The sequence below is a fragment of the Drosophila novamexicana genome, unplaced genomic scaffold (genome assembly GCF_003285875.2).
Source record: "Drosophila novamexicana strain 15010-1031.04,08,12 unplaced genomic scaffold, DnovRS2.1 tig00000009-arrow-pilon, whole genome shotgun sequence".
Classification (NCBI taxonomy): domain Eukaryota; kingdom Metazoa; phylum Arthropoda; class Insecta; order Diptera; family Drosophilidae; genus Drosophila; species Drosophila novamexicana.
The window spans coordinates 714,080-737,258 of record NW_020824766.1 but is presented as its reverse complement, the minus strand read 5'-3'; the positions used below and the strand labels follow the sequence as shown (position 1 = coordinate 737,258).

At 43.1% G+C, this 23,179-nt stretch overlaps 4 protein-coding genes across 5 annotated transcripts; 1 reads left to right on the top strand and 3 right to left on the bottom strand.

Moving 5' to 3' along the window:
• Positions 1-1,073: 1,073 nt before the first annotated feature.
• LOC115770372 (solute carrier family 22 member 4-like) lies at positions 1,074-4,948 on the bottom strand. Its single transcript, XM_030715622.1, has 6 exons — positions 4,456-4,948; positions 4,112-4,361; positions 3,113-3,216; positions 2,285-3,054; positions 1,683-1,864; positions 1,074-1,626 (listed from the first exon to the last, which is right to left on the bottom strand). Exons 1-6 carry the CDS (start codon positions 4,725-4,727, stop codon positions 1,426-1,428), a joined length of 1,779 nt encoding a protein of 592 aa, XP_030571482.1. The 5' UTR covers positions 4,728-4,948; the 3' UTR covers positions 1,074-1,425.
• LOC115770362 (DNA polymerase eta) lies at positions 3,434-21,412 on the top strand. The gene is made up of 4 exons (XM_030715610.1): positions 3,434-3,500; positions 18,016-18,660; positions 18,715-19,211; positions 19,273-21,412. The coding sequence occupies exons 2-4, from the start codon at positions 18,226-18,228 to the stop codon at positions 20,945-20,947; spliced, it is 2,607 nt and encodes an 868-aa protein (XP_030571470.1). The 5' UTR covers positions 3,434-3,500; positions 18,016-18,225; the 3' UTR covers positions 20,948-21,412.
• On the bottom strand, positions 6,779-9,789 carry LOC115770381 (solute carrier family 22 member 7-like). The gene is made up of 6 exons (XM_030715633.1): positions 9,570-9,789; positions 9,296-9,518; positions 8,673-8,776; positions 7,838-8,613; positions 7,345-7,526; positions 6,779-7,287 (listed from the first exon to the last, which is right to left on the bottom strand). Exons 1-6 carry the CDS (start codon positions 9,779-9,781, stop codon positions 7,105-7,107), a joined length of 1,680 nt encoding a protein of 559 aa, XP_030571493.1. The 5' UTR covers positions 9,782-9,789; the 3' UTR covers positions 6,779-7,104.
• LOC115770348 lies at positions 10,030-17,964 on the bottom strand. 2 transcript variants are annotated; one of them, XM_030715597.1, is made up of 7 exons: positions 17,818-17,964; positions 15,937-16,295; positions 13,443-15,441; positions 12,926-13,330; positions 11,405-12,863; positions 11,247-11,340; positions 10,030-11,145 (listed from the first exon to the last, which is right to left on the bottom strand). In XM_030715597.1, exons 2-7 carry the CDS (start codon positions 16,277-16,279, stop codon positions 10,805-10,807), a joined length of 4,641 nt encoding a protein of 1,546 aa, XP_030571457.1. In that variant the 5' UTR covers positions 16,280-16,295; positions 17,818-17,964; the 3' UTR covers positions 10,030-10,804. The 2 variants fall into 2 exon arrangements, with proteins under 2 accessions (XP_030571457.1, XP_030571449.1); XM_030715589.1 differs by lacking the exon at positions 17,818-17,964 and adding an exon at positions 17,144-17,548.
• Positions 21,413-23,179: the final 1,767 nt, after the last annotated feature.

Genomic DNA, 23,179 nt, shown 5'->3' with positions numbered 1-23,179 from the left:
TAGTTGGACGATAGGAGCTCTACATATATAAATTATGTAAGCTCAATAAGTATCAGAGCCTTTTCAAGTATCTCAATGCTTAACGGAAGCAGTTACCCACTACTTGAGAGCTGTCAATGAAATAAGCTAGCTCTAAAGTTGAAAATTTAAGTACGGCCTCGTGTGCTATAGACTTTCTTTACGCTGGAGTAAGTGTTTTGATTTATACTTATTATATTTTACTGATTACCAATCTTATTGAGGCATAACATTGAGAGTCCATAGTATAAAACAGATGGCGCGACAGAAAATTGATTTACAAACTTTTTAACTGTTTTTAACTTTTAGCTTTATTTAAGAAATTTCAAAATCCTTTAGAAAATAACATGTTTTTAACACCATAATTAACAATTTATTTAACATTCAATAATTGACTTCACCAATTTAAAATATTAAATACAGTAGTAAAAGGAGCAACAAACCTTACGGACTGATATTATAGTTGAATCTACAGGCGACCCTTTGACCCTGCCTTCAATTTAACGCAAGCTGCCATAAAGTTTGATCTGCAAAATGATAATTACGATTCTCAGATCAGAATTTCGCGTCTTACTCATAGCAGCAGAAACCCTGTTCTTTTAATAGTTTAAAAAGTATCTAGGAGTACAATAAATTGTGGTATAAGATAACCATGCACAAATTGTAGCATACTTTAGGCAGTGCCGAAATGGTTTGAGACACAGCTAAGCGGCTAACTGCTTTGCACTGCAACAGATGGCGCCACTACATTTTGCTGTGTCTTGAATAAATATTTATTGCCAACTGAGCTTAACTTGTAAAATATAAAATATATATATGGTATATATGTATATATATATATATATATATAAAGATATAAAGACAAATAATGAGAATCGACTTATTATTTAAAAAATATATATAATTATATATAAAGCCATGTACATAGAATATAAAAAATAAATTGTTGTGCGTGCCATGGCAACCTCTGTGATCCGAGCTCCTCAATTTGTACTGGTGGCTCTTCTTCGTGCTCTGCTTTTCTTATTTACGATCTTAATGCTCTACACTGTCTGGAAACATAAGTTATTCCTTAATGCAAAATTTATTTAGTAATACATTTAATAATAGCCTCCTTTTACTTAATAAGATAATAAGGGTACACGCTATAATATATTCAGAATTTGTTTCTTCTAGTTGCTCGCACAAAGAGTGAACGGGCTAATTTTAATTAATATAGGTTTAGTTTTATATAAAATAAAAAATACTATACAAAAATAATCGACACTTTCACTTAATACTAGACACAGTACAAACTTATTAAAACTCAACAACAAATGCATTCGGCTTGGACAAAATAAAATCTTTGGCAATCGCAAAATTGCTAGCAAACATTCGAACCGTGCAGTTCGTTAAAGTGAAAATTGGTCAGCACAATCTTCTGGGCGTCTCCTGCTCCTCATCCTCCTCGTCCGTACGTAATTGGCGTGCGGTATCCAAGTCCCGAGCATCCTCCATTGTTGTGGGCAGCACTTTGTCTGCCGTCTCGGGAAAACCAAGCGTCAGAAAGCCGCTGACCAAGGCAAAGGTAGCAAATAATATTGAAGGCGCATGTTCATAGTATTTGGCCTAAAAAGAACAAGAGTAAGCTGGGCAATAGAGGTAGACTGTGTCCTGGTACTTACCAGCAATGGGGTTTGCGGCGCTAGCATAGAGCCAATGCGGCCGATCATGGAGCAAACTGAGAGCAAACTATTCCGCACATTGGTGGGAAAGATTTCCGAGGTAAAAAAGTACAAGATCTGAAAACTACACGTAATAGCCAACTTTCCAATGAGGAACAACGTCAGGGAACCCGCATAGTCATCTGAAAGGGCAACAAATTTGAAGATTTATCAAAGTTAATACAAATTCCTTTGTATCTATAAAATAGTTTGATTGAACACTTTGATCAACAAGGTTTGGAAAAACAGTGTGGGAAAAATGTCTGAGCGTCGCTCAAGCAAATGAGAGGTCGCCGGTTCAAATTACAATTTTTGTACTTGTTATGCACAAAAAAGGGAATAATATTGTATTAAGAAATACCTCAAATAAATGGATGATTATTGAAAATGTTGAACTGTCTTAAATTCAAATGTCTTCAGAATGTTTTTTTTTTTTTAATTTCAACCCTTTCTCAGGCAAGTGCCGAGCAGCAGATTGAGAAGCATATTGGGCTCAGTGTCATCATGTCTTTTAAAATTTTAAATAATAAAGTGTGCTTTTATTTGAATATAAGCAGACTTACCTGAACCGACAGCGGCTGAGGCGCCCATACAAATGGCGCAAAGCAGCATTGAGGCGCACAGCGAGTACCTTCTGCCAATGCGATCCATTATGATAAGTGGCAGCAGTAGGCCGGGAATTTGCACAAAGCCATTGAGCATGAAATTGTTATATTTGCTGCCGCCCAGATTGACCGAATTCAAGCTCAGTCCGAGGGCAATCAACGTGTGTGTGAACCAGCAGAAGCAACAGTTGGCAATACGCCAAACGAAAAAGCGAGCGGCCTGCATAATCGGATACTGGCTCTCATTGGCCTGCTGCAGTTTCTGGCGATTGTTGGCTAGCAGCTCATCCACCTGCGCCTCCGGCAAAGGACGCCTATTGATTCGAGCCGCACGCCGCAGCACTTCAGCCGCTCGCTTCTCCTCGCCCTGGCTGAGCAGCCAGCGCACGCTCTCGGGCAGAATCCAGAGGAAGACAATTTGCAGTATGGCTGGCGCATAGAGGCAACGCAATAGCCAGCGCCAATTCTGCACATGTGCTGCCAAAATGCCCAGACACGCCTCTCCTATTGCATAGAATATGGTGATAATGGTGGCAGCAGCCACACGACGCTTGGGACCCACCAGCTCGATGGCCAGCAGGAAGGCCGTGGGAAACAGGGTGCTGCCCACAACCATGTCGAGGAACTCGAAGCACAGGAACATATAATAATTGCTGGACACCGAACGTATAATGCCCATGAGGGCGCTCAGAGCTCCGGCCACTGCCAACATATTGCGACGACCATAGCTAAGCAGAAAATAGTTCGTTTTAGTGTTCGATAAATGATTGCAATTATCTAACTTACCGATCCGCGAAGAAGCCACCCAAAGGTATGCCCACAAACTGACCCACATTATTTATGGTGCCCACCAAGGAGAGTTTCCACTCGTCTTTGCAAAAGATGCCAAACTTTAATCAAAATAAACAGAATGATAAAAAATGTAAAAATAAAATTAAATTAAAAGAAATGAATAAAATACGTGATTTTATTTAAGTTTATTTTTAATTTTGCTAAAGGACAAATGAAATTAAAAACATCACATTCATTTATATTGAAAAAAAAAAAAAAACAAGCAACAATCGTTTAAAATATTGTTATTTTCTTATTTACAGAAATTTAACGAATTGTTGAATCAACTAATCATAGAAAATTCCTGGAAATTCGGCAACTACACAAAAACTTCAGAAAGAATGTAAGTTGATTAATCTTGTAGATTTTATTTATTTATTTATTTTGTTCAATTTGAGTCAACGCAGCTTTCAATATTTTACAAATATTTCAATGATTAAGCAACTTTGTGAAATTATTTTTCAACTTGAATATTTATTTCTTCTTACACTCACCATGAGAAAGCTTGAATAAATTAACAAGCACGGCTTGAAACTATCTTGGAATACAAAATAAGTCTATTTCCATTACAAAAATCATCAAATCGGCCAATATAATAATTTCATAGAATTTAACTCATAGAAAATCAGCATTATTTAACTAGCAAATGACGAGCTTGGTCTAGATATCTAGATAAAGAAATAAGTTTCCCATACAAGAAGCTACTTTTCGACTGATCATTCCTATGACAACTATATGATATAGCCATCCGATCCGGCCTGTTCTGCCATATGTACTGTACTATGCAAAGATCGAAGACTAGCTTTAAAGCTGAGAGACTCGTTCGTATAGAAAAAGACTGACGAGGAGATGTTATTTACAAGAGCTTAAAAACCGAAGCATAAATAAATCCCAATAGATTAATCGATACCTCTTTGAAAATATGTCATATAGAAGTTTATGCTGAATATTTACCTCAGTCGATATGGTTTTCTCTTCGTCGCGAAATTTGAAATCTGTGCCGCAGCTTTCGGTAGAATTGCCAAAATACTCAGCGGCACACACATCGCTCGAGGGAGTGCTGAATACACTGCTAGACTCCGATTCCAATAAGTTCACGTAACGATTACACGAATCCCAAGCGGAGTTCTTATAGGGCACTGTGAAATTCAGCCAGGACTCCTCATACGAGCTGGCCGGACTGTCACATTGCGTTATATTGCATCTAAAACGTGTTTGGATTTGGTAATTAAAGAGACAAGCAGAGAGAGAGAGGGGCAGTGGGAGATGAAGAGGGCATGCTTGCCCCTAGAACATACCTGTGCTCCACTGTGCTGGCGGTAAACACATATGAGATCGAAAAGAAGGCATTGAACACCATGGGCACACATAATAGCACATAATTAATTATCTGAAACCGTCCGAACTGCCCGATCCGCACCAAAATGGCATCCAGCGAGTTATCTTCACCAGCGGCTGCCTCCACATGCTCAGCCTCAGTCGCAGTTCCAATGGCATGGCCATTGCTTCTCCTCAGATTGTCGTTGCCAGCGTCGGCGGCGGCGGTGCCACTCCCCTTTTTGCCAGACATGTGGCCGAATATTATATGATAAACTGACTTTCAGTAAATATATCTGTTTATTTATTTTTTATTTTCATTTATTTTTATTTTCAATAATTTTGTATTTCATCAATTCCGCGTGTACAAATGCACTTTTTAGTCGACGCGCGTTTTATAAATATGCCGCAAAATACGTGAGCTTTTTATAGCCCCAAATACGTATATAATTTCGTATAGTTTTTAATACGTTCTTACGTCTCCGTCACGGAGCATCCGACTGCGAGCAATGCCGCTCATTGACTGATTCGTTCGCTGCGCCCATCGCATCGACCCCTCTACTTAGCCAAATCAATTCACATTGATTTTCAACCTGTGTTAGAAATAGTCTTTACATTTATGTAAATCTGTTAGAAAACAAGATTCTACAAATATCTTTAAAACAACAATTTGTGTTATCTCTCTCTTAAACTCTTTATGGGAAATGGTAGCACTGAGATCATATAAAAAACTTTTGACAAAATTTGTATAAAACTTTTATAAATTTCAAACATTCTATGTATACCCTATATTTTTCAATACTTAAACATAATAATGGGATCATATTAAAAAGCGTTTTTACAAATTTGAGACATTTGCAAAAATGTATTTTTTATTTTAAATCCCATGCAAGACTTCTCCCTGAATTCCTTTAAGCGTAATGATAGAAATGGAATCTTAAAAAAAACCAAATCAAAAATTAAAAAATTCGAATATATTCTCTGTGATATCTATTTTTTTAAAACTTCTCATGAGCAGTGTTAAAAATGGGATCATATAAATAAAAAAAATTGTTCTCTGTGATATACATATTTTTTAAAAGTCCTCCTCCTTATAAAAACAAGATCATATAAATAAATAATATAAATAAAGAAAAATGCTTCCTAGTTTTATCTGAAACTCTCTCAATACGCTAATGATATTTGGCAAGAGTATTTTGTGTGCGGTCTACATAGAATGCTTATTATTTTTTTTGTTTGTTCAGTTCTGTTTTGCTCCGCTTCGCTCTTGCCTGATTACGACACTTGACGGCGTGCACGCTTTAGATACGAGATCCGCTCTCCCTCTCATGTTTACTACGTGCCTTCAATCCTCTGCTCTCTGTGCCCCTGTCGCGTCTGCTCTTATCTTGACCTTATCAACTAGTTGCTTAATTTCGTAGTTGATTCTGTTGGCTCATCGCATTTGCCGTCTGCACCGAAGACCCTAAATGGCTTCAACGCATGATTATTGATTGATATAGAATATAATGTCAATTTACAACGTTATTATCGCCGTTTATTGGCTCTTATCAGTGGGCGCCGCGACATAATGTCTGGTACCAGCAGCTGCTGCTGTCTGTATTGCTCTAGCCACAATTCTGAATGGGTCATTCATCTTTTTTGCTTACCTGTGCAATTCAGCTTAGTGCCTGTTCAGTATTATAGGAAGCCCAGCTTTCCGGCATTCCGCTCGAAGAAATTTAAAATCTACTCTATATAAAAGAGTTTCAAAATAATCCTATTTCCAAACTCCATTAAATTCCCAATACTGTGCGAAAAGTGTGAAATATTTCTGAAATGAATTTACATAAAGATCCTTAGATTTAAATTTAAGCCCGAAATCCAAAATATCCATTTCCACCAATAAGGCGTGGATTTTCCGAAAAGTGTGAAATACTTCACACCGAAAATGATTTCTACAACCGATACAATGGTAAACAAAAATGTTCAAGATTTTCTAAAAATTTCGGGTGGATTTTCGTGCACTCTAATTTTGGAAGGCAACTGGAATAAAAATTGCTTCTCAGTTCCTTCGATTCGTACGTTGATCGACAATCATTCAGTCTGTCAGGACAAACAGAGTTTCAAACATACATCAAAAACAAAACATAACCCAAACAGTAAATAAATCATGTATAATGCGTAATACTAACTGTAGTACATATATCTAACACTCTGAACAGTTTGATAAGATCTTGGAATTTTTCAATGATATATAGTGGCGCATAAAGATAAGTCTAGATTGGCATTGATGAATGAATGGATAAATCAATAAAATATTAATTGGAAATCAATAATAAATAGTTTATTAGGGAAATAGTCGTTGCTCGTTTTGTTGCCCAATTTGACTGCCATTTTGTATACTAAATAATTTGTTGATCGATAATCCAATTGGAAATGATAAGATTAGCAAGTAATTGAAAAGATTTGTCGCCAAGTGCATGCATTATCTTATTACAATAAATACGAGCCGAACCGTTTCAAGTATTCGACACTCTATACACAATTCAATATTTTTGCATGTCATTCAACACGACAATCTGGTAGACAAGTATTTACAGCAACTAATTGAACCCAAATATACCCCAGACATTGCTATTTTCAGCTGATTAGGCAGCAGTTTTTGTGGCTGCCGAAACTTTTGGTTGTTGACTTCTGTCCAGGGCGCGAGCCTCCTCCAATGTCGTGGGCAGCACTTTATTGGAAGTTTCAGGAAAAAAGAAGCTCAGCACCGAGCTGAGAATGCCAAATGCGGCGAACAGCAAATGCGGCGCATATTTGTAATAGTAGATCTAAAATGAAATATCATGTTAATAAGGCATCAGCCGCTTGTCAATTGTCACACGCACCAAAAGCGGCGTTTGTGGCGCCAACATGGAGCCAAAACGACCCACCATCGAACAGAAGGAGAGCATACTGTTGCGGCAGCTGGTGGGGAATATTTCGGAGGTGAAGAAATACAGCGTCATAAAACTGCCCGTCGAGCACATTTTGGCCAGAAAGTACAGATACCAAGACAATGTGGAATAATCTATAATTAAAGGAAATATTAAACTTCATCTTATAAGAAATGAAATTAAAAGTAAGAGGACTGCAAACCAATAAAAATGGGCATATACTCTGAGGATATCCAATAATTGGGGCCCAAATTTGAACCTAGGTTCGCTCAAAATCTTTTATATTAATATATTTGGCAACTGGTTCGAAATAAAGCTCGGAATATGCTTACAAATAAATTGGAATTGCGGGTTTTAACCGGTTCGGTTCGAAGCGTGTTTGCAGTCTTGATAAGTAAATAAATTCTAGAAAATGCACAACTTTGATTTTCCGGCTGAAACTCACCGTTGTCCAGAAGTGCCATCACAATAAGTAATAAGGAACAGGTGCTCAGAGAGAGACTCAAGGCCCAGCGCCTGCCAATGCGATGCATCAGCAGGGTGGCAACCAAAATGCCCGGCAGTTGCATTAATCCCGTCATGCTAAAGTTATCAAACTTGTTGCCTTTCAATTCGGTTGCATTCAGGCTTAGGCCCAGGGCTATAAACGTGTTGCTGAACCATAGAAAGCAGCACTGAGCAATGCGCAGGCCGAGTGCACTGAAAATTTGACGGACAGTGTAGTGACCACCAGATGTCTCGGATTCGGCCAACAGCTGGCGATTCATGCAGACCATTTCACTGAGCTGCATTTCGGGCAAGGTCCGTTTATTAACACGCGCCACCTTGCGCAGTATCTGAACGGCCTCCATTTCCCGAGATTGGCTCAGCAGCCAGCGTACGCTCTCGGGTATGTAGCAGATGAAGAGCAGATGCAGTAGCGCCGGCGTGTAGAGCACGCGGAGCAGCACACGCCAGTCAAGAATTAAGCTGGCCAGATAACCCATTGCCGCCTCTGCCAGGCCGTAGGTCAAACTGATGACCATGGCGGCCACAACGCGATGCTTGGGCCCGACCAGCTCGATAGCCAGCAGAAAGGCGGTGGGAAATAGTGTGCTACCCACCGCCATGTCCAGAAACTCAAAGAACAAAAAACTGTAATACTCGGGCGCATGGGAACGTGCGAGGCCTGCCAGAGCGCTCAGAACTCCAGTCACCACGAGCATTGCCTTGCGTCCATAACTGCAAATGAAAGAGTATGATTTGAGACGGTTTTTTTTTAATTAGGTATATTGACTCACCGATCCGCCAAATAGCCTCCCAGGGGTATGCCCACGAACTGGCCAATGTTGTTCACCGTGCCCACCATGGAAAGTTTCCATTTATCGGAGCAAAAAATGCCAAACTGCAAACCAAAAGGTATAATTGAATATACAAATATTTAAATTAGTTGCTTAGAAGTTGAGCCCTAATTCAATTGTTGTTCGCTCATGGTCTAAGCAGGTCGCTGGTTCAAATTCAGCGAGAATTTTTAATGTATATATTCAATTTGCAAAAACCTAATAATGCTGCTGGTAAATTGAGGCACTTTGTAACTGATGTTGCCGCATTTGAGCCTACCGACGCCGGTTAATTTCTTCTAATTTTTGTGCGATTATATGGATATATATTATATATGTATAACCAACCCCAGTCTCTGATTTTTGATATGCCAAATTATTAAATTAGCAGAATTATCTCACTATCGAATTTTTGCCTCAAGCAATACCTATGTCTGTTATACGAAACCTAAAAGTTTGGCTTTACTTTACTTCTTCTCCTTTTCTTACGATGCCTCCAGATTGGAACTTCATAATTAGGTACCTCTTACGGACGAATATTTTTTCTAAACTGTTCAAAGTTAACTTCACAAAGTGAGACTTACCTCTGAGGCAATGGTTTCCTCGTCACCCCGCAGCTTATAGCCCGCTTCGCAGCTGACCGGATGACTGCTATTGAAATGATGCTCCTCACAGAGGGCTCCATTTGCCAGAGTTGTCTCAAATTGGTTACATTGATCCCATGCTCCATTGTGCTGAGGTATCGTAAAGTTCAACCAGGGCTCAATAAAGCTGCTGTTTGGAGTATCACACTGGCTGATGTTGCATCTAGAATAGGGTTTATGTAAGATTTAGCTAAGCGGAGAGCAATTCACTTACCTGTGCACCACAGGGCTGGCCGTAAACACGTAGGATATGGAGTAGAAGGCATTGCAAACGATGGGCAGGCTGAGCATTATATAGTTGAGTATCTGGAAGCGTCCGAATTGTCCAATGCGAATGATGAGCGCATCCAGATGATTGTGCTGCGGGGACGCTGCATCCGCTGCCTTTGCCTCAGTCGCCTCTGAATTGAACTGCGCTTCTCCCATGCTTCAGTCTGAGACGTCTCTAGGCAACTGAATTGCTCTGTGCCACGGCGAGAAACTAGGCGCGCAAAGCGCTTATTTAATTGACCGCATTATGCATGCCACCCAGCGTATTGGGGGTGGGCCGATGGCGGGGTTCTGCTGCTCCACAAGTTTTTCACACGTTTTCAATTACCGTCGTCAGATGGCCGCAAAAGCGTGTCGCAGCTTCTGAGACTTAATTGCTGGCTACAAATATTTTAGGCACTGCAGCACAGCTGAGCTTAGCTTCAATGCAGTTCTGGTAGAAGTGCGGGGCTAACGAACTCGCCAGCTATATAAAAGAATTCAATGGGCTCTTTATTATACAATTTATGTTCTTTTATTGTTAAACTTTATGAAAGAATTTAAAAAATATCACTTGATGTTGGAGTGTATGTGTGTTTATGTGTTAAATATATAGAGAGGCTGTTTAGCTAAAAGTACAAATACAATAATATCATATTTAAGAATACTAAAGCTTACTCGAACTGAGAACTTAGAACGTACGTAAAGCAAGTGCCAGAGAACAAGCATATTACTCAAGAGTTTCTTCTTAATAACAGTTTTGTTTTGTTTTTTATTTTTCATTTATTTATTTTTCTGCCGTTTAACTGGTTTCAGGCGTGCTACTAGCGAATACTGCATAAAAGTGCCTACTTTTAATATACAACCTACAAAAGTTAGTCGTAAATCTTTTTTAAAAACCACAATTATAAATACCGATCGAAATGTTGCGTTTGTGTCTAACAAAATATCAATGAATAGTAACTCGCTAGAGAGGCTGCCATAACTAAACTCATATAACTACGTATATATAGTGCTATATATATATATATAAATATATAAACTGATACAGTATAAAGTTGCGGCTCTCGACCGCAATTACAACGTTCTGTTCTAAACCTCTAGTTAATATCAATCAATCTTCTGAATTTGCAATATGATAAGTTTTCAACTAGTTAAAAGAGGAATGATCCAAACAATCTAGACCGCAATCCTGACTGTTTACAGATTATACATAGGATTACTGGTGGCATCGAACAGCTGAGTGCCCGTTGACTCAATCATGGAGCGCAGCGCAATGCTGCGCTGTTTGGCCACAGCCTTACGCAATGTCAGCTCAAACACATTGTCCTCATCAATGTTGTCCATGGGCATATGCTGGCGGCTATCCGCTGGCTGTTCGGGTGTCTGGAACACCAGTTGTTCGTGCTCGTACAACACGCATGTTTCGGCAAATTCCTTGGCAAAGTATTGTGCTGTATTTCGGTTTTGTATGACCTCGCTGGGAAAGCATTGCAGCAGCTCCTCGAAGCTCAGCTCCGCTACCAGATTGTTGAGTATTTCTGTGAGAGACATTAGTTTTAACATTTGTTAACTATCTTAATCAAGAACAGACTTAATTGCTATAGAACATTTAATCGACTTTGACAGCTTTCACACCAACCTGCAATATGTGCCTTCCAATTGGGCAGCGCTTCCTGTTTGCTTAGTATCTTGCGGAGCAGAGACTCCCAATGCTTGGGCGTAAATCCACAGGACTGTAAACAGACACAGGCTTAATAAGTTTAAAGATTTAGTTTATAAGAAGTAACTCATCATTACCTTGCCATATTGCCACAGGAAGGCGGGACAAAAACTCAACATGTAATTGATAGCCAAATTTTTGGGCAATATTATGACCAAGAAGCTATCGATGCCCATTAAGTGGGGCGATTTCTGTATGAAAGCCAAAAACTCTGAAATAATCTCCCGATCCACCTTGCTGGAGGCCAGTAGACTTTGAATCTTAAGCGTCAGAGTCAAGAGCTCGTTGTGCCAGCCTGTGAAGCGCACCTCGAACTCGCCCTCATCCTTTTTGGGATAACTAAAATCGCTGCGCTCAAAGGGTGGTAAACGGTTCAAGTATTGGGGTCGTTCCAGCAAGCATGGTATGGGTCGTATATAGGCTTTGATATGCTGTTCATATTCCTCGCCCTCGGCCAGTTTATAGTCGGGAATGTAGGGTACAAAGATTAGCTTGTTTGATTGATTTGATTCGCTCGCTTGGCGTACGCTCGGCTTGCTGCAGTAATTTGGCGCCATGCCAACCATATATGCAATGCATTCCATTCGCAGATTCAAGAAATCCTCACGTCCGCTTTGCTGTTCAACATCGGCAGATTGCAGATCGGTAATGAGATCACTGAGAGCCTTTAAACGGCCCATATACATGCGAAAGAGTATTTTCAGGCCCTTCAGATTTGTGGCAGCCACATCGTCGTCGGGTTGCGGCTGCGAAAGTGAAGCGTTAGAGCTACGCTTTTGAAAGGGCGATCCGCCCTGTTGATCCTGCAGCTGATCGTACACAATGCGCTGCTGGCGGCCACTTAGCGAACGCTCATCGGGCGCGGAGCTGGCGCAAGAGCTAGACAAAGATTGGACATCCGCCTCACTGTGCAGCGAGGGCGCTCGCGAGCTGCTGCATTCATCATCATAGTCATCGTCCAGCTGAGGCGGCGTCTGCGAGCGCACCTCATGCGGCTGCAGCGAAGAGCTCACATCGTACAGATCATAATAGTAGACCTGCAATATGTTAACGAAGACCTTCTGCGAGGTCTGATAGCCCTTCTGGCCAATGTGTGAGGCGATATAGTTGAGGAACAACTGTAGCACCACGTCCAGCGTAATGCTATGCTCAATGCATAGGGCGTGAATGAAGGCATCGCTTATGGCCTCGATCAGTGCGGGCTGCTCATTGGCCAGCAGAATGGTCTCACAGAAATCCGAGAACGAAATAATGGCACTAGGCGTGGGCGTCGCTGCACAGCCTCCTGAAGACTTGCCCTTCGCTTGTGTGGCGCTGCGACGGGAACGTTTACGAGCCGTGAGCTGGGACTGCTGCTGCTCCGGTTGCTGTCGCCGCTGATAGAGCACTGTGCTGTCATCGAAGAGCACGTTCTTGTGCTTGATCAGGGCCACGGCTAAAGTGCGACGCGTGCATTTGGATATTATTTCCTGGGCCAGCAAATAGTTGGACATGCGACAGGCAGTTACAGCTAACAGAAGAGTCTCATCGGGTGTGCTTAAATGAAATGCAAACACAATTAGTTTAAGATTCGAATTTCTAATGCATTGCTAACTTACAGAGTCGTCAAGTATTTGAGATAGTTGATTAGCTCTCCGCTCATGGCATCGGCAACCACGGGCGAGCTAAGCATTATCTGTGGTATATCCGCTGGGGCATGTTTGATGAACATATTGAGAAACTCCAGTGAGAGCGGCACCTGCTTATAGCCCTGCTGTAGCACCCGGGCAGGTGTGAAGTACGGTGATACGGTCTGGTGCAAAAACGAAGACCTGAGACGATCCGTGCCCAGGCCAAGCAGAAACAGTTTTACGGTATAGATGAGCCCAGCCAGCTGCGCTGTTTCCACCACCTGCTCGCTGTCCATAAACTCCTGAATATAGTTGTTGTAGATGTCCACCAATTGCAGCTGGCACATCTTGTAGAAACCAGTCGCTTGCAAATAAACCTCTTGCTTATTGGAGCTGTAAAGAGAATACAATTGGGGAATATCTTTAAGAAACTCAGGAATTGAAAGCTTTACTATGCACATCTGCAAATGTTATCTACCGTGTTAAGTGCAGAAACCCCTCTTACCGTATTGAAAAGTCGGCCAATTTCCGACAATTTGCCATAAACATTTTTCGCAACTCCTGTTCCCTGTCCACGCCGAGCCTCTCGCCCTGCAGTGTGAGGCTCAGTCTAAGCATGACATGCGCCTCCTCCATGAGATCATAAAAGTTGGAGCTGCTTGCGCTGCGATACGATTCGGCAATGCCTTCGAGATCCTCGACAATGTGCTCTACCTTGGGCACCTCCAGATTATACAGCGTCCACTCGTTAACCACCGAGGAGTGGACAGCACTGCTGCTTCTCAGCAAACTGTTGTGCTTGGCCTTTGCCTCGGCCAGGAACCTGGCTGCAATGTTGCGCTTAACAGCTACCACGGCGACCTCGCCGGTGCTGCGACGCTTGTGCTGCTCGAGCGCTGTATTTGTGATTAGGACGAGCTGATCCCGGTTGACGCACACGAACTGCACGTGCATAAAGGCGGCCAGGCCAATGACGGCAATGGCCGAGCTGACGTCGGGCGAAGACTCCTCCGGGAACAGACCACCAATGCTCGGATATTCGAAACGATTATGAAACAGCTTGTGGCCGATGCGTGAGGTATGCGTTTCCACAGACTCCGAGGTGACGGCATAGACGACATAATCGTTCAAATGCACCTGCAGCACGGGCGCCGTAAAACTATAGCTGGCCACCGGCTTCTCGTTCTCGCTGTACCACTTACCCTGGCCGCAGAACTGAAACAAATAGCCATCCACACTGCTGGCCACGAGCAGCGCATGGCCCACACAGCGCTGATGCTGCGAGGATTTGAGCGTGCGGCGATTTGCATGCTTGAATGTGGTCACAGCGCTGGGCACCTGCTGGTTGCCCATGTCATACTCGTCGTCCTCCTCCAGCTGCTGCTCGCTGCTGCGCTGGTATATGGCCTTTAGGTCCATGCAGCGCAGTATATCCAAGACCCGCGACTGCGGCTCCGATGTCCGCATGCATATTTGCAACAGTTTGCGTATGTCGTATTGTACGGACACATCTTCCGTCGCACTGTTCCCGCCGGCACCTATGCCTCGCACATTCATGGCCTTCGCCTCGTTGATTAGTTTTATTTTGATATCTGCGGCCCGTTGTGGCGTTATGGTTATCTCCTGTGTGCCATCTTCCAGGCCGCCGCTGCGATTGCTGCCGTTCTCGCACTGATCCCATTGTGAACGCAGCTCGGGCTCAAATTCACGACCGTAGGCGGTGTTCACGAGTCGCGCCACATTGAAATCGAGAGGCGTGCGTCCAGCCAAGCCCGGACCGCTTACCAATGCTGGCTTGGCGCTGCTCGAGGATTGCAGGGAGTCGCTTTCACAGCTCTGCTGGCTGTGCGTGCTGCTGGCGGCCGCAGCGCTCGCCTTGCTGCCCAAGCTCAGAGACTCGGACAAGGGCTCATCGCCCGCATAATCGTTGTCCAGGCAGCTGTGCTCGTGAGCCGGCGCAGACGCTGTCGTCGTCTTGTTGGCCAGCGCGTCCACCACCTTGAAGGCCACACAATAGCGATGACTGAGGCAGGCGATGACGTTCTCGGCCAGACATAGGCGCAGCGGCACAAAGTTGAGCTGCACGAAGAATTTGAAGGGCAGAAAGTCGATGAAGGAGAATCTCGGCTGGGTATTCTCGTGCACGCACTGCGTGTACTCATACAGATAGATGCGATCCCGGCTGCTCACGATGATGTTGCCCGACGTCTGGCAGCTCTGCACCAGATCTGGCGGACTGCGCAGCGGCAGCTCAATCACATCAATGCTCTCCACCAGCGGCGTCTTGGGCGTCGTCATCGAGGCGATGCGTATTGTGATCGGCAGCTCGTTCAGCTTGGCATCGGGAAACTTCCAAAAGTTTGCATAGATACGCACAAACATCTTCGTATCATCCTCGGAGCAAACCGTGTTGCTATTGCTGCTCGATGTGCAGCTTATGCTGGTGCTATTCGAGTGCACCGGACTGCCGGCCTGCTCCTTTTCCAGGGTCAGAAGGTATTTGCCTGCATTAGAGTAAGGGAATATCATTAACAAGTTTCGGACATTTCAATTAAAAATCTAAATTTCACTTTTTCAAAAAACTATTGAACCTGAATACAAGCAAATTTTTAAGCCCATTCCACGCACAAGTGTGAAAAATTGGTGGAAACGTTTATCTGAAAAATGTTTCTTTATATCCTTTGATACATGTTTCTAGAAAATCTTCCTCTCCTCGTGGAAAATAGGCTACACGAACGAAATTTTAATTTTGGCCATATTTTAATATTAGGCTTATTTTAAGTTCTTGACAATACAAGGAAATTCCTGCTTCAATTATTTTTTAGTCCAAAAGTGGAATGCACTAAAAATGTTTATTGATTGATTCAAATTTATTATTTGAAATAATTATTGTAAAATTTAAATTTCGAACGGTTGGAAAAGTGATCGAAAGCAAAAAACTAGACCGAGGTCTAACCCTATGAGACCCTAGTTATATATAATATAATTTGAATGCTTACCAGCCTCGCAATAGATTAGCTGCACCACCTCGCCGACCGTGGCCAATGTGTACCTGACGGGCATGCGTTCATCAATCGCTGGCGTCGGCGTCGGCGTCGGCGAAGCTGCATCTCCCATGCCACCTGCTGCTGTCTGATCCTCCTGCGTTGCATTCTCCTGCGGCTCCAATTGTGGCTGCTGCTGCTGCTGTTGCTTTCCGGCTATGTCATAGATCTCAATGAACTGCTCGGCGCTGCTGATGGCGATGCGATTGTTGCCAATCAAGGTGGCTGCCAGAATGTCGCCATTGAGAGCAAACGTCTGCTGCCTGGCAAAGTTGTAGGCCTGCAATATCTTCACCATGGCGACGCTCTCCTCACTGCAGGCGGCAGAGCAAACGAACCACTTAAAAACAATCAAATCGAATGGAACACTGCACTGCGATACAACGCCCCAGTGACTTCATCGTCCGGCGTCCGACACAGACTATCTGGCCGTTCTAGCTCTGCGCTTGTGAATACCCCCAAAAGTGACGATGACGACAAGCGTCTGAGGAGCGAAGAATGAGAGGTGGAAGAGGGGGAGGGGGTGCGGTCGGTCAAGTGGCTGTTGCTGTTCTCGTGGGCTTGAGCCATTAGCATAATTGTGCGTTTATGCTGGAGACAGGGAGACAGAGGGACAGGGGGACATGGAGCGTAATTCTAGCAGACATAATTGAGGGTTTGTCATCTTGGATTACCGCAAATTAATTTAAATGAATTTTAATAATTCATTCGACATAAAAAAGCGGGCATGGTAGACGGGAATCTTTGAAAAATACAACTTAATTTTTACAAATAATTATTTGTTAAAATTAAACTTTGGTAAAATATTTAAAGTATTTTTCAATTTTAAATTTAAGCTTTCTTCTCAATTCAGAAAATCCCATTGTACATATTCTAACTAAAACTCCTCATTTCGCAGATGCATGAAATAATTTACCATCCCCCCCCCCCTCTCTCACTCTCTCTCTCTCTCTCTCTCTCTCTCTCTCTCTCTCTCTCTCTCTCTCTCTCTCTCTCTCTCTGCCCCTGGCTAATAACTAACACAAATCTTTAAGTGATTTTTGATGGCATGACACATTAATAGAGGTCAGTGCTGCACCTGCCACTTCCTGTGCCGTTATTCCTTGAACCCCATTAATAATGCAAAATTAGGTCACACTTATACACACACACACACACACACCTGCCGCAACTGGCAACACCATTAGCCTGGTCAAATCGCTTGGCCAACAAATGCTGTCACACTATTTGGGCATGCAATAAATTTAACTGCCGCTTGACTTGGGCTGGGCAGGCTCTACGTGCGCTTGCCTAATTAAGCCATAAGTTGACACACGTAAAAAAAACACTGGTTAAATCAAGGTAGTCCAGGAGTGAAACTTTTGAATATGACGCACCCATGACGCAAAGAAATGCCCGGAAATAGATCCAAGCACGACACGAAATATTCTATTTTTTACCGCTTTCTGACTCTGCCTCAGGTCAAAACGCCAATCGATAATTGGTCTGGCAATAAATGCGAATGCGTGCATTAGGCCAAACGAATATATATAAATATATGTATGCATGTATGTGTGCGTGTGTGTGTGTGTTTGGCGGGTGTTGGCGCTTGGCGCCCGTGCGTGTGTGTATGTGTGTGTGTATTGTATATGCGGTGCACTTGGAAGGCGGTATTTGAAAAAAATCAATAGCTTTGTGGTGTGCCAAAACTTTATGTAAGAGGCCGCAACTAAATGAAATTGCTTATAAACTGGCTATAGCACATTGTTCAGCTATTAACAAGGCAATTATCAATACAAGCAACAACAATTTAATACAAATTGCACTTCATTAGTTATTCAAACAATTTGTTCGTACATTATTAACCAGCGGAAGTTGCGTCGTTGGCTGCAAGCACCAGGCCGCGTGCCTCTTTGACGCTTAGTTTATTTGATCTGGCTAATTGTCCATTTTAAGTTATTTTTAATGCACACACACAAATATTTATTTATGGTTTTTAATCGCAAAACTCAATTGGATCAACTAATTCGCCTGTTTACATTTTATTAATGGCAGCGTTGCCACCTGGGCAACAAAGCTGAGTCCCATTGCAACAGCTGATTGGATAAGCGCGAGATGTGGTAACACTTCTTTCGCAACACACCCTATGCTTGTCCCGCTCGCACGCATGTTCAGCTGATGCCGGCCGCTTGTTGCTCGCGATATTAAAGGCGCAATTTGCACAAAACGATGTGAAACCAAATGAAATTAAACTCAGAATAAATCATGAGTAATTCAACGCGTGCCTTTGTTGGCATGCAAAACAAATACGACCGTGTTGTCCTGCTGGTGGACATGGATTGCTTTTTCTGCCAGGTCGAAGAGAAACAACAGCCCGAGTATCAAGGCAAGCCTCTGGCCGTGGTGCAATACAATCCTTGGCGCGGAGGCGGCATTATAGCTGTCAATTATGCAGCACGTGCCAAAGGCGTGACACGCCACATGCGCGGCGATGAGGCCAAGGAGCTGTGTCACGACATAATCCTCTGTCAGGTGCCCAACATTCGAGAAAAGGCGGATACAGGCAAATATCGGGATGCTGGCAAAGAGGTCGCCAATGTGCTGCAGCGTTTCACCAATCTGCTGGAACGCGCCTCTGTCGACGAGGCCTATCTGGACATCACAGAGACAGTCAATCAGCGCGTGGAGCAGCTGCAGGCGGTAAGTGTTTAAGCTTGTAACCAGATTATTTAAATTAAATCCATGCATTCGCAGGGCTCCTTTGCACTGAAGCCCCAGGAGCTGGTCAATTGCCATGCCGTTGGCTATGAAAACATTGGCGACTATGTCAATAAGATAACAAATCGATTTGCCAATCCCTATGTCGACGATGAGCGTTACATGCTTGCCTACGATCCCAACGATTTGCCCGCTGTGCGCCAGAGCGACCTGCGTCTCTTGATTGGAGCCTGCATTGCGGGTGAAGTGCGCGCGGCGGTCAAAGCAGAGACTGGCTATGAATGTTCGGCTGGCATTGCGCACAACAAAATACTCGCCAAGCTGGCGGCGGGCATGAATAAGCCCAACAAACAGACGATTCTACCGCTGGCGGAGATACCTGCGCTCTTTGACCAGCTGCCCGTGGGCAAGATCAAGGGATTGGGCGGAAAATTCGGTGAGACTGTCTGTGAGACGCTGGGCGTTAAGTTTCTGGGCCAGGTGCTCAAATACAGCGAAAAGGAGCTGCAACGCAAGCTGGACGAAAAGAATGGGTGAGATATGGGATTCTCAACTGGCCCGATTTAAATGTTACCAACCTGTAATGCTTTACAGCTCCTGGCTACATAATATTGCACGTGGCATCGACTTGGAGGCGGTCACGCCCCGATTTTACTCCAAGAGCATTGGCTGCTGCAAGAAATTTCCCGGCCGCAACAACATAACAGGTCTCAAGACCCTCCAGCACTGGCTAGGCGAGCTGGCCAGCGAGATAAACGATCGCCTGGAAAAGGATTTTATAGAAAACAATCGCAAGGCAAAGCAAATGGTTGTGCAGTATGTGCAGGACATCGACGGCCAGGAGGTGGCCAGCTCCCGTTCCACGCCGCTCAATCAGTGTGACCAGGAGACGCTGGCTAAGCAAGCCCTGGAGCTGATCAGAACCAATACGAAAACCTTTCTGCGTGCGGGCAGCGAGTCGGCGCTCAATAATGCCATCAAATTTCTGGGCATCAGCGTGGGCAAATTCGAAACGGCATCCAGTGCGCAAAACAGCCTGCAAACCATGTTCGCCAATCAGGCGGCCAAAAAGCGTCGCATCAGCGTGGAGGATGGTGTAGAGAAATCGAGCCTGGCACAGAAGCCACAGAAGCAAACTGAAGAGGCTAAAATGAAGAGCTTCTTTTCCAATTACTTGCAAGCGCGCAAGGATGAACAAAATGTCAAGGATAATTTGGAAACGAATGCAAATCCATCAGAAATGAAGGCAAAACCAGTGACTGAGCCAGAAGAAGAAGAGCCTCCTGCAGAAACTAGGCTCCCAAATGCCTCCCCGAAGAAAAGTTTCTTTGAAGCCTACAAGCGCAAGTTGATTGATGCCACCGTTGCAGAAGAGTCCAGCGGCGACAAGGCAGCGCCTACTGCCACACCACCTGAGTTTAAGGAAAGCTTCTTTGCCAATTATCTGCAACAGCAAAAGGAAGTTAGCAAAAATGTGGAGCAACCAAATGAGTCCGCAGCTGATAACAGCAATTCATCTGACATGCAGGGCTTGGCCGCAGAACTAGATGAGATAGAACTGAGCAGCACAAATCTACAGCAACAAGCTGCTGAACAGCCCTCCACATCGAAGCGTAAATTAGAGCATGAAAATTCAATGGAACCCGCGACGAGCAAAGACTTTACAAGCACTTATGCGGAGTACGCACAGCCCGAGCTGCGTACAGATCTTATTAGCCTGGTCAAGTGCGATGAGTGTGGCGTGCAAATTCCTGACGATGTTAAGGCATTGCAAACCCATCGGGATCATCACTATGCGCAGCAACTAAGCCGTCAACTGCGCGTTGAACAGCGCGAGGAAATGCAACGTAGTCGCCTAAATGATACAACTACGTCGGTTGTCTCACCCACGACAAAGCCAGTGCCAGCGAAGAAAGGTAAAAAGGTGGGCGGAACCGCCGTAACAACGGCCCCGAAGCCCATCAATAGCATTACCAAATTTTTGGCGCCCAAGCAGTCGCTGGAACCGCCGCCCAGCTGCAGCAACTCACCCATGGAGATCTGCGCCGAGTGCAAAACGTACATTAAAACTGTGGATATGCCGGAGCACTTGGATTTCCATCTGGCCAAAAAGCTACAGCGTGAACTCAACCAACTGAAGGTGCGCACAATAAATACCTCAACCAACAAGAAGACAACGTCACCTGCTGCCAAGAAGCAGCTAAACAGTACCCTAAATTCTACAGCCGCGAATAATTCCATTACCAAGTTTTTTACCCAAAGCAGTTGATGCTAACCTAATATTTTGGTACTTCAAAATAGAATCATAAGTTTTTTTTTTCTGAGCCTTAAGAAATAATCAGTTAAGCTTGCGAATATTCAATTTAGTATTAACGAAAGTATTATAATAATAACTTCAAGTTAAGAAAGCTATGTTTTAAACTAAAAACTGTATCTGTAACTGCAAACGTATACATAAGAGTATTATTATATTGCTCTTTAAAACAGCCATATTTACCGGTCCTTGTGCCATTATGATGCAGTTATCCTTGCTACCTGGGCTAACAACAGTTATATTCTTGATTATTTTATACAATGTCTAAACATTTTCATAAATGAAAAGTTGTTGCCGATTTATAAAGCTTTCACGAATCCTTAAAGGTATGTCTTTCCAAAGTCGGACGTAATTAAAACAATGTACTTGAGTTAGCAAAAGCTTATATTTTGTATTTTTCAGCCAAATCTGAGAACAAGAACTGTAAATCATCTTTTTTTGTGGGTCCATTGAACAATACACATCACCTTTTAGTTATACAAATAAAAAACAATTAGGAGCTGCTGCAATTGTGCGTCTGATGATTGAAGGCAATACTATACTATACAGCCGCTCCTAAAATATACCCTTTCCGACTCCTCCGGATCAGCAGTTCCTAAAAAAAATATGAGTGTTAAATTGCGAGTGACTCAAGCGGATAAAAAAACCGGCGCACAGAAAATTAGCAAGCGAATAAAATTCGAGTGAACACGATGCGACACATTCGCAAGCATACACACCCACACAAACAGGTGCAGAGATGCGCCAAAGCCAGAGATAAGCAGGCAGTCGCCTGTTTGTGTGGGTGTTCGCTGTCATTTACGTTCTCACGCTCATGCGCTCACGACTTTTTCGGTGCTGATCGCTGATTGGTCCAACCAATACTAGCTTGCATTGAAGTTCTCCTCTGGGCATTTGCGTGCTCTATTTTCTGAGCGCCGATCTGGACGGACGATGGACTTGAGCAATTTTATTCTGAGTTAGTGTGGCCCCATTAGTCAATTGGGCATGTTGCTATGCTGCGGGCAGCTATTATTAATTTTGTTATTTGTGTAAGTGCAAGTGCCGTACTATTTTTGAATGATAAACCTTTTTAGAAGCGCACAAACTACAATATATTGTGTACAATCGTCAGTGTGCATTAATGTGCAATTGACTACTGCGGTTAAACGGACACATAACTAATTTGCGCGAGCGCTAAGGGGACAACAAATTCGGCGCACAGAAATCTTGCCTGGACCTGTAAGCAGCCAATTTGTGTGGATGTAATGCATAAGTAAATAATGCCTTAGCACGCATATACACGTTAAATAATAATTAACTTTTCATGTTATCTTTTTCAGCCAAGATGACCTTGGTTATTTCATACCAAGTATAGATACACTCAACAAAATCTCATTCTAAATTGCGATGATCACGGGTTACATTGTTTCAAACGCTCACAAATCCTGAGTGGTATGCCTTTGCAATATTAGTCTGATATATTTAAGTTCACAAAAATATTTATTTTCAGCCAATTCCGTCACGCCCATGGACAGTAATGTATTGAGTATCGTTGGTAACTTGATGCCATATATATCCTTGGTTAATCTATTCAATGAAGAGACATTTTAAAAAAAATGTTAAATCTTAAACAGTTCCAAAATCAAAATTGTTACGAATCCCAAACGGTACGTTCGACCAATATATTTTAGTTTTCAAAAACTAATATATTTTTTATTTTTTTTTCAGCTAAATCTGTCACGTCCATGAACAAAAACTAATCAACGGATAATTATGTCGTTTGTAGATCAACGGAGTTATGCCATATCTCCGCGCAGAACACTTTCCAAATCATGGAGAAACATTCAAGAATTTGCATTTTAAAGTTTGTCTACAATTAGAAAATATTCACTATTATTGGCAGCTAGTTGACCTTTATATGCTTGGTGATTCCATACCACAGATATAGTCCTAGCGAGCCTAAATGACCAAGTTCTTGGAAAATACGCAAATATTATCCAAAATATGTGCTTTTCTTTTACAGCCGTCCCCAGCCATGCCCCCTGGTTGGTTCCTAGTTGACTACCATATCCTTGGTTATACCATATCATCGATATAGTCCTTGGGAACCTAAAGGATCAGAACCTTGCAAAATGCGCATTGAAATGGTCCAAAAACATGTATGCCTTTTATTTCAGGAGCCCTTTTACATTAGCTGCAGCCGCA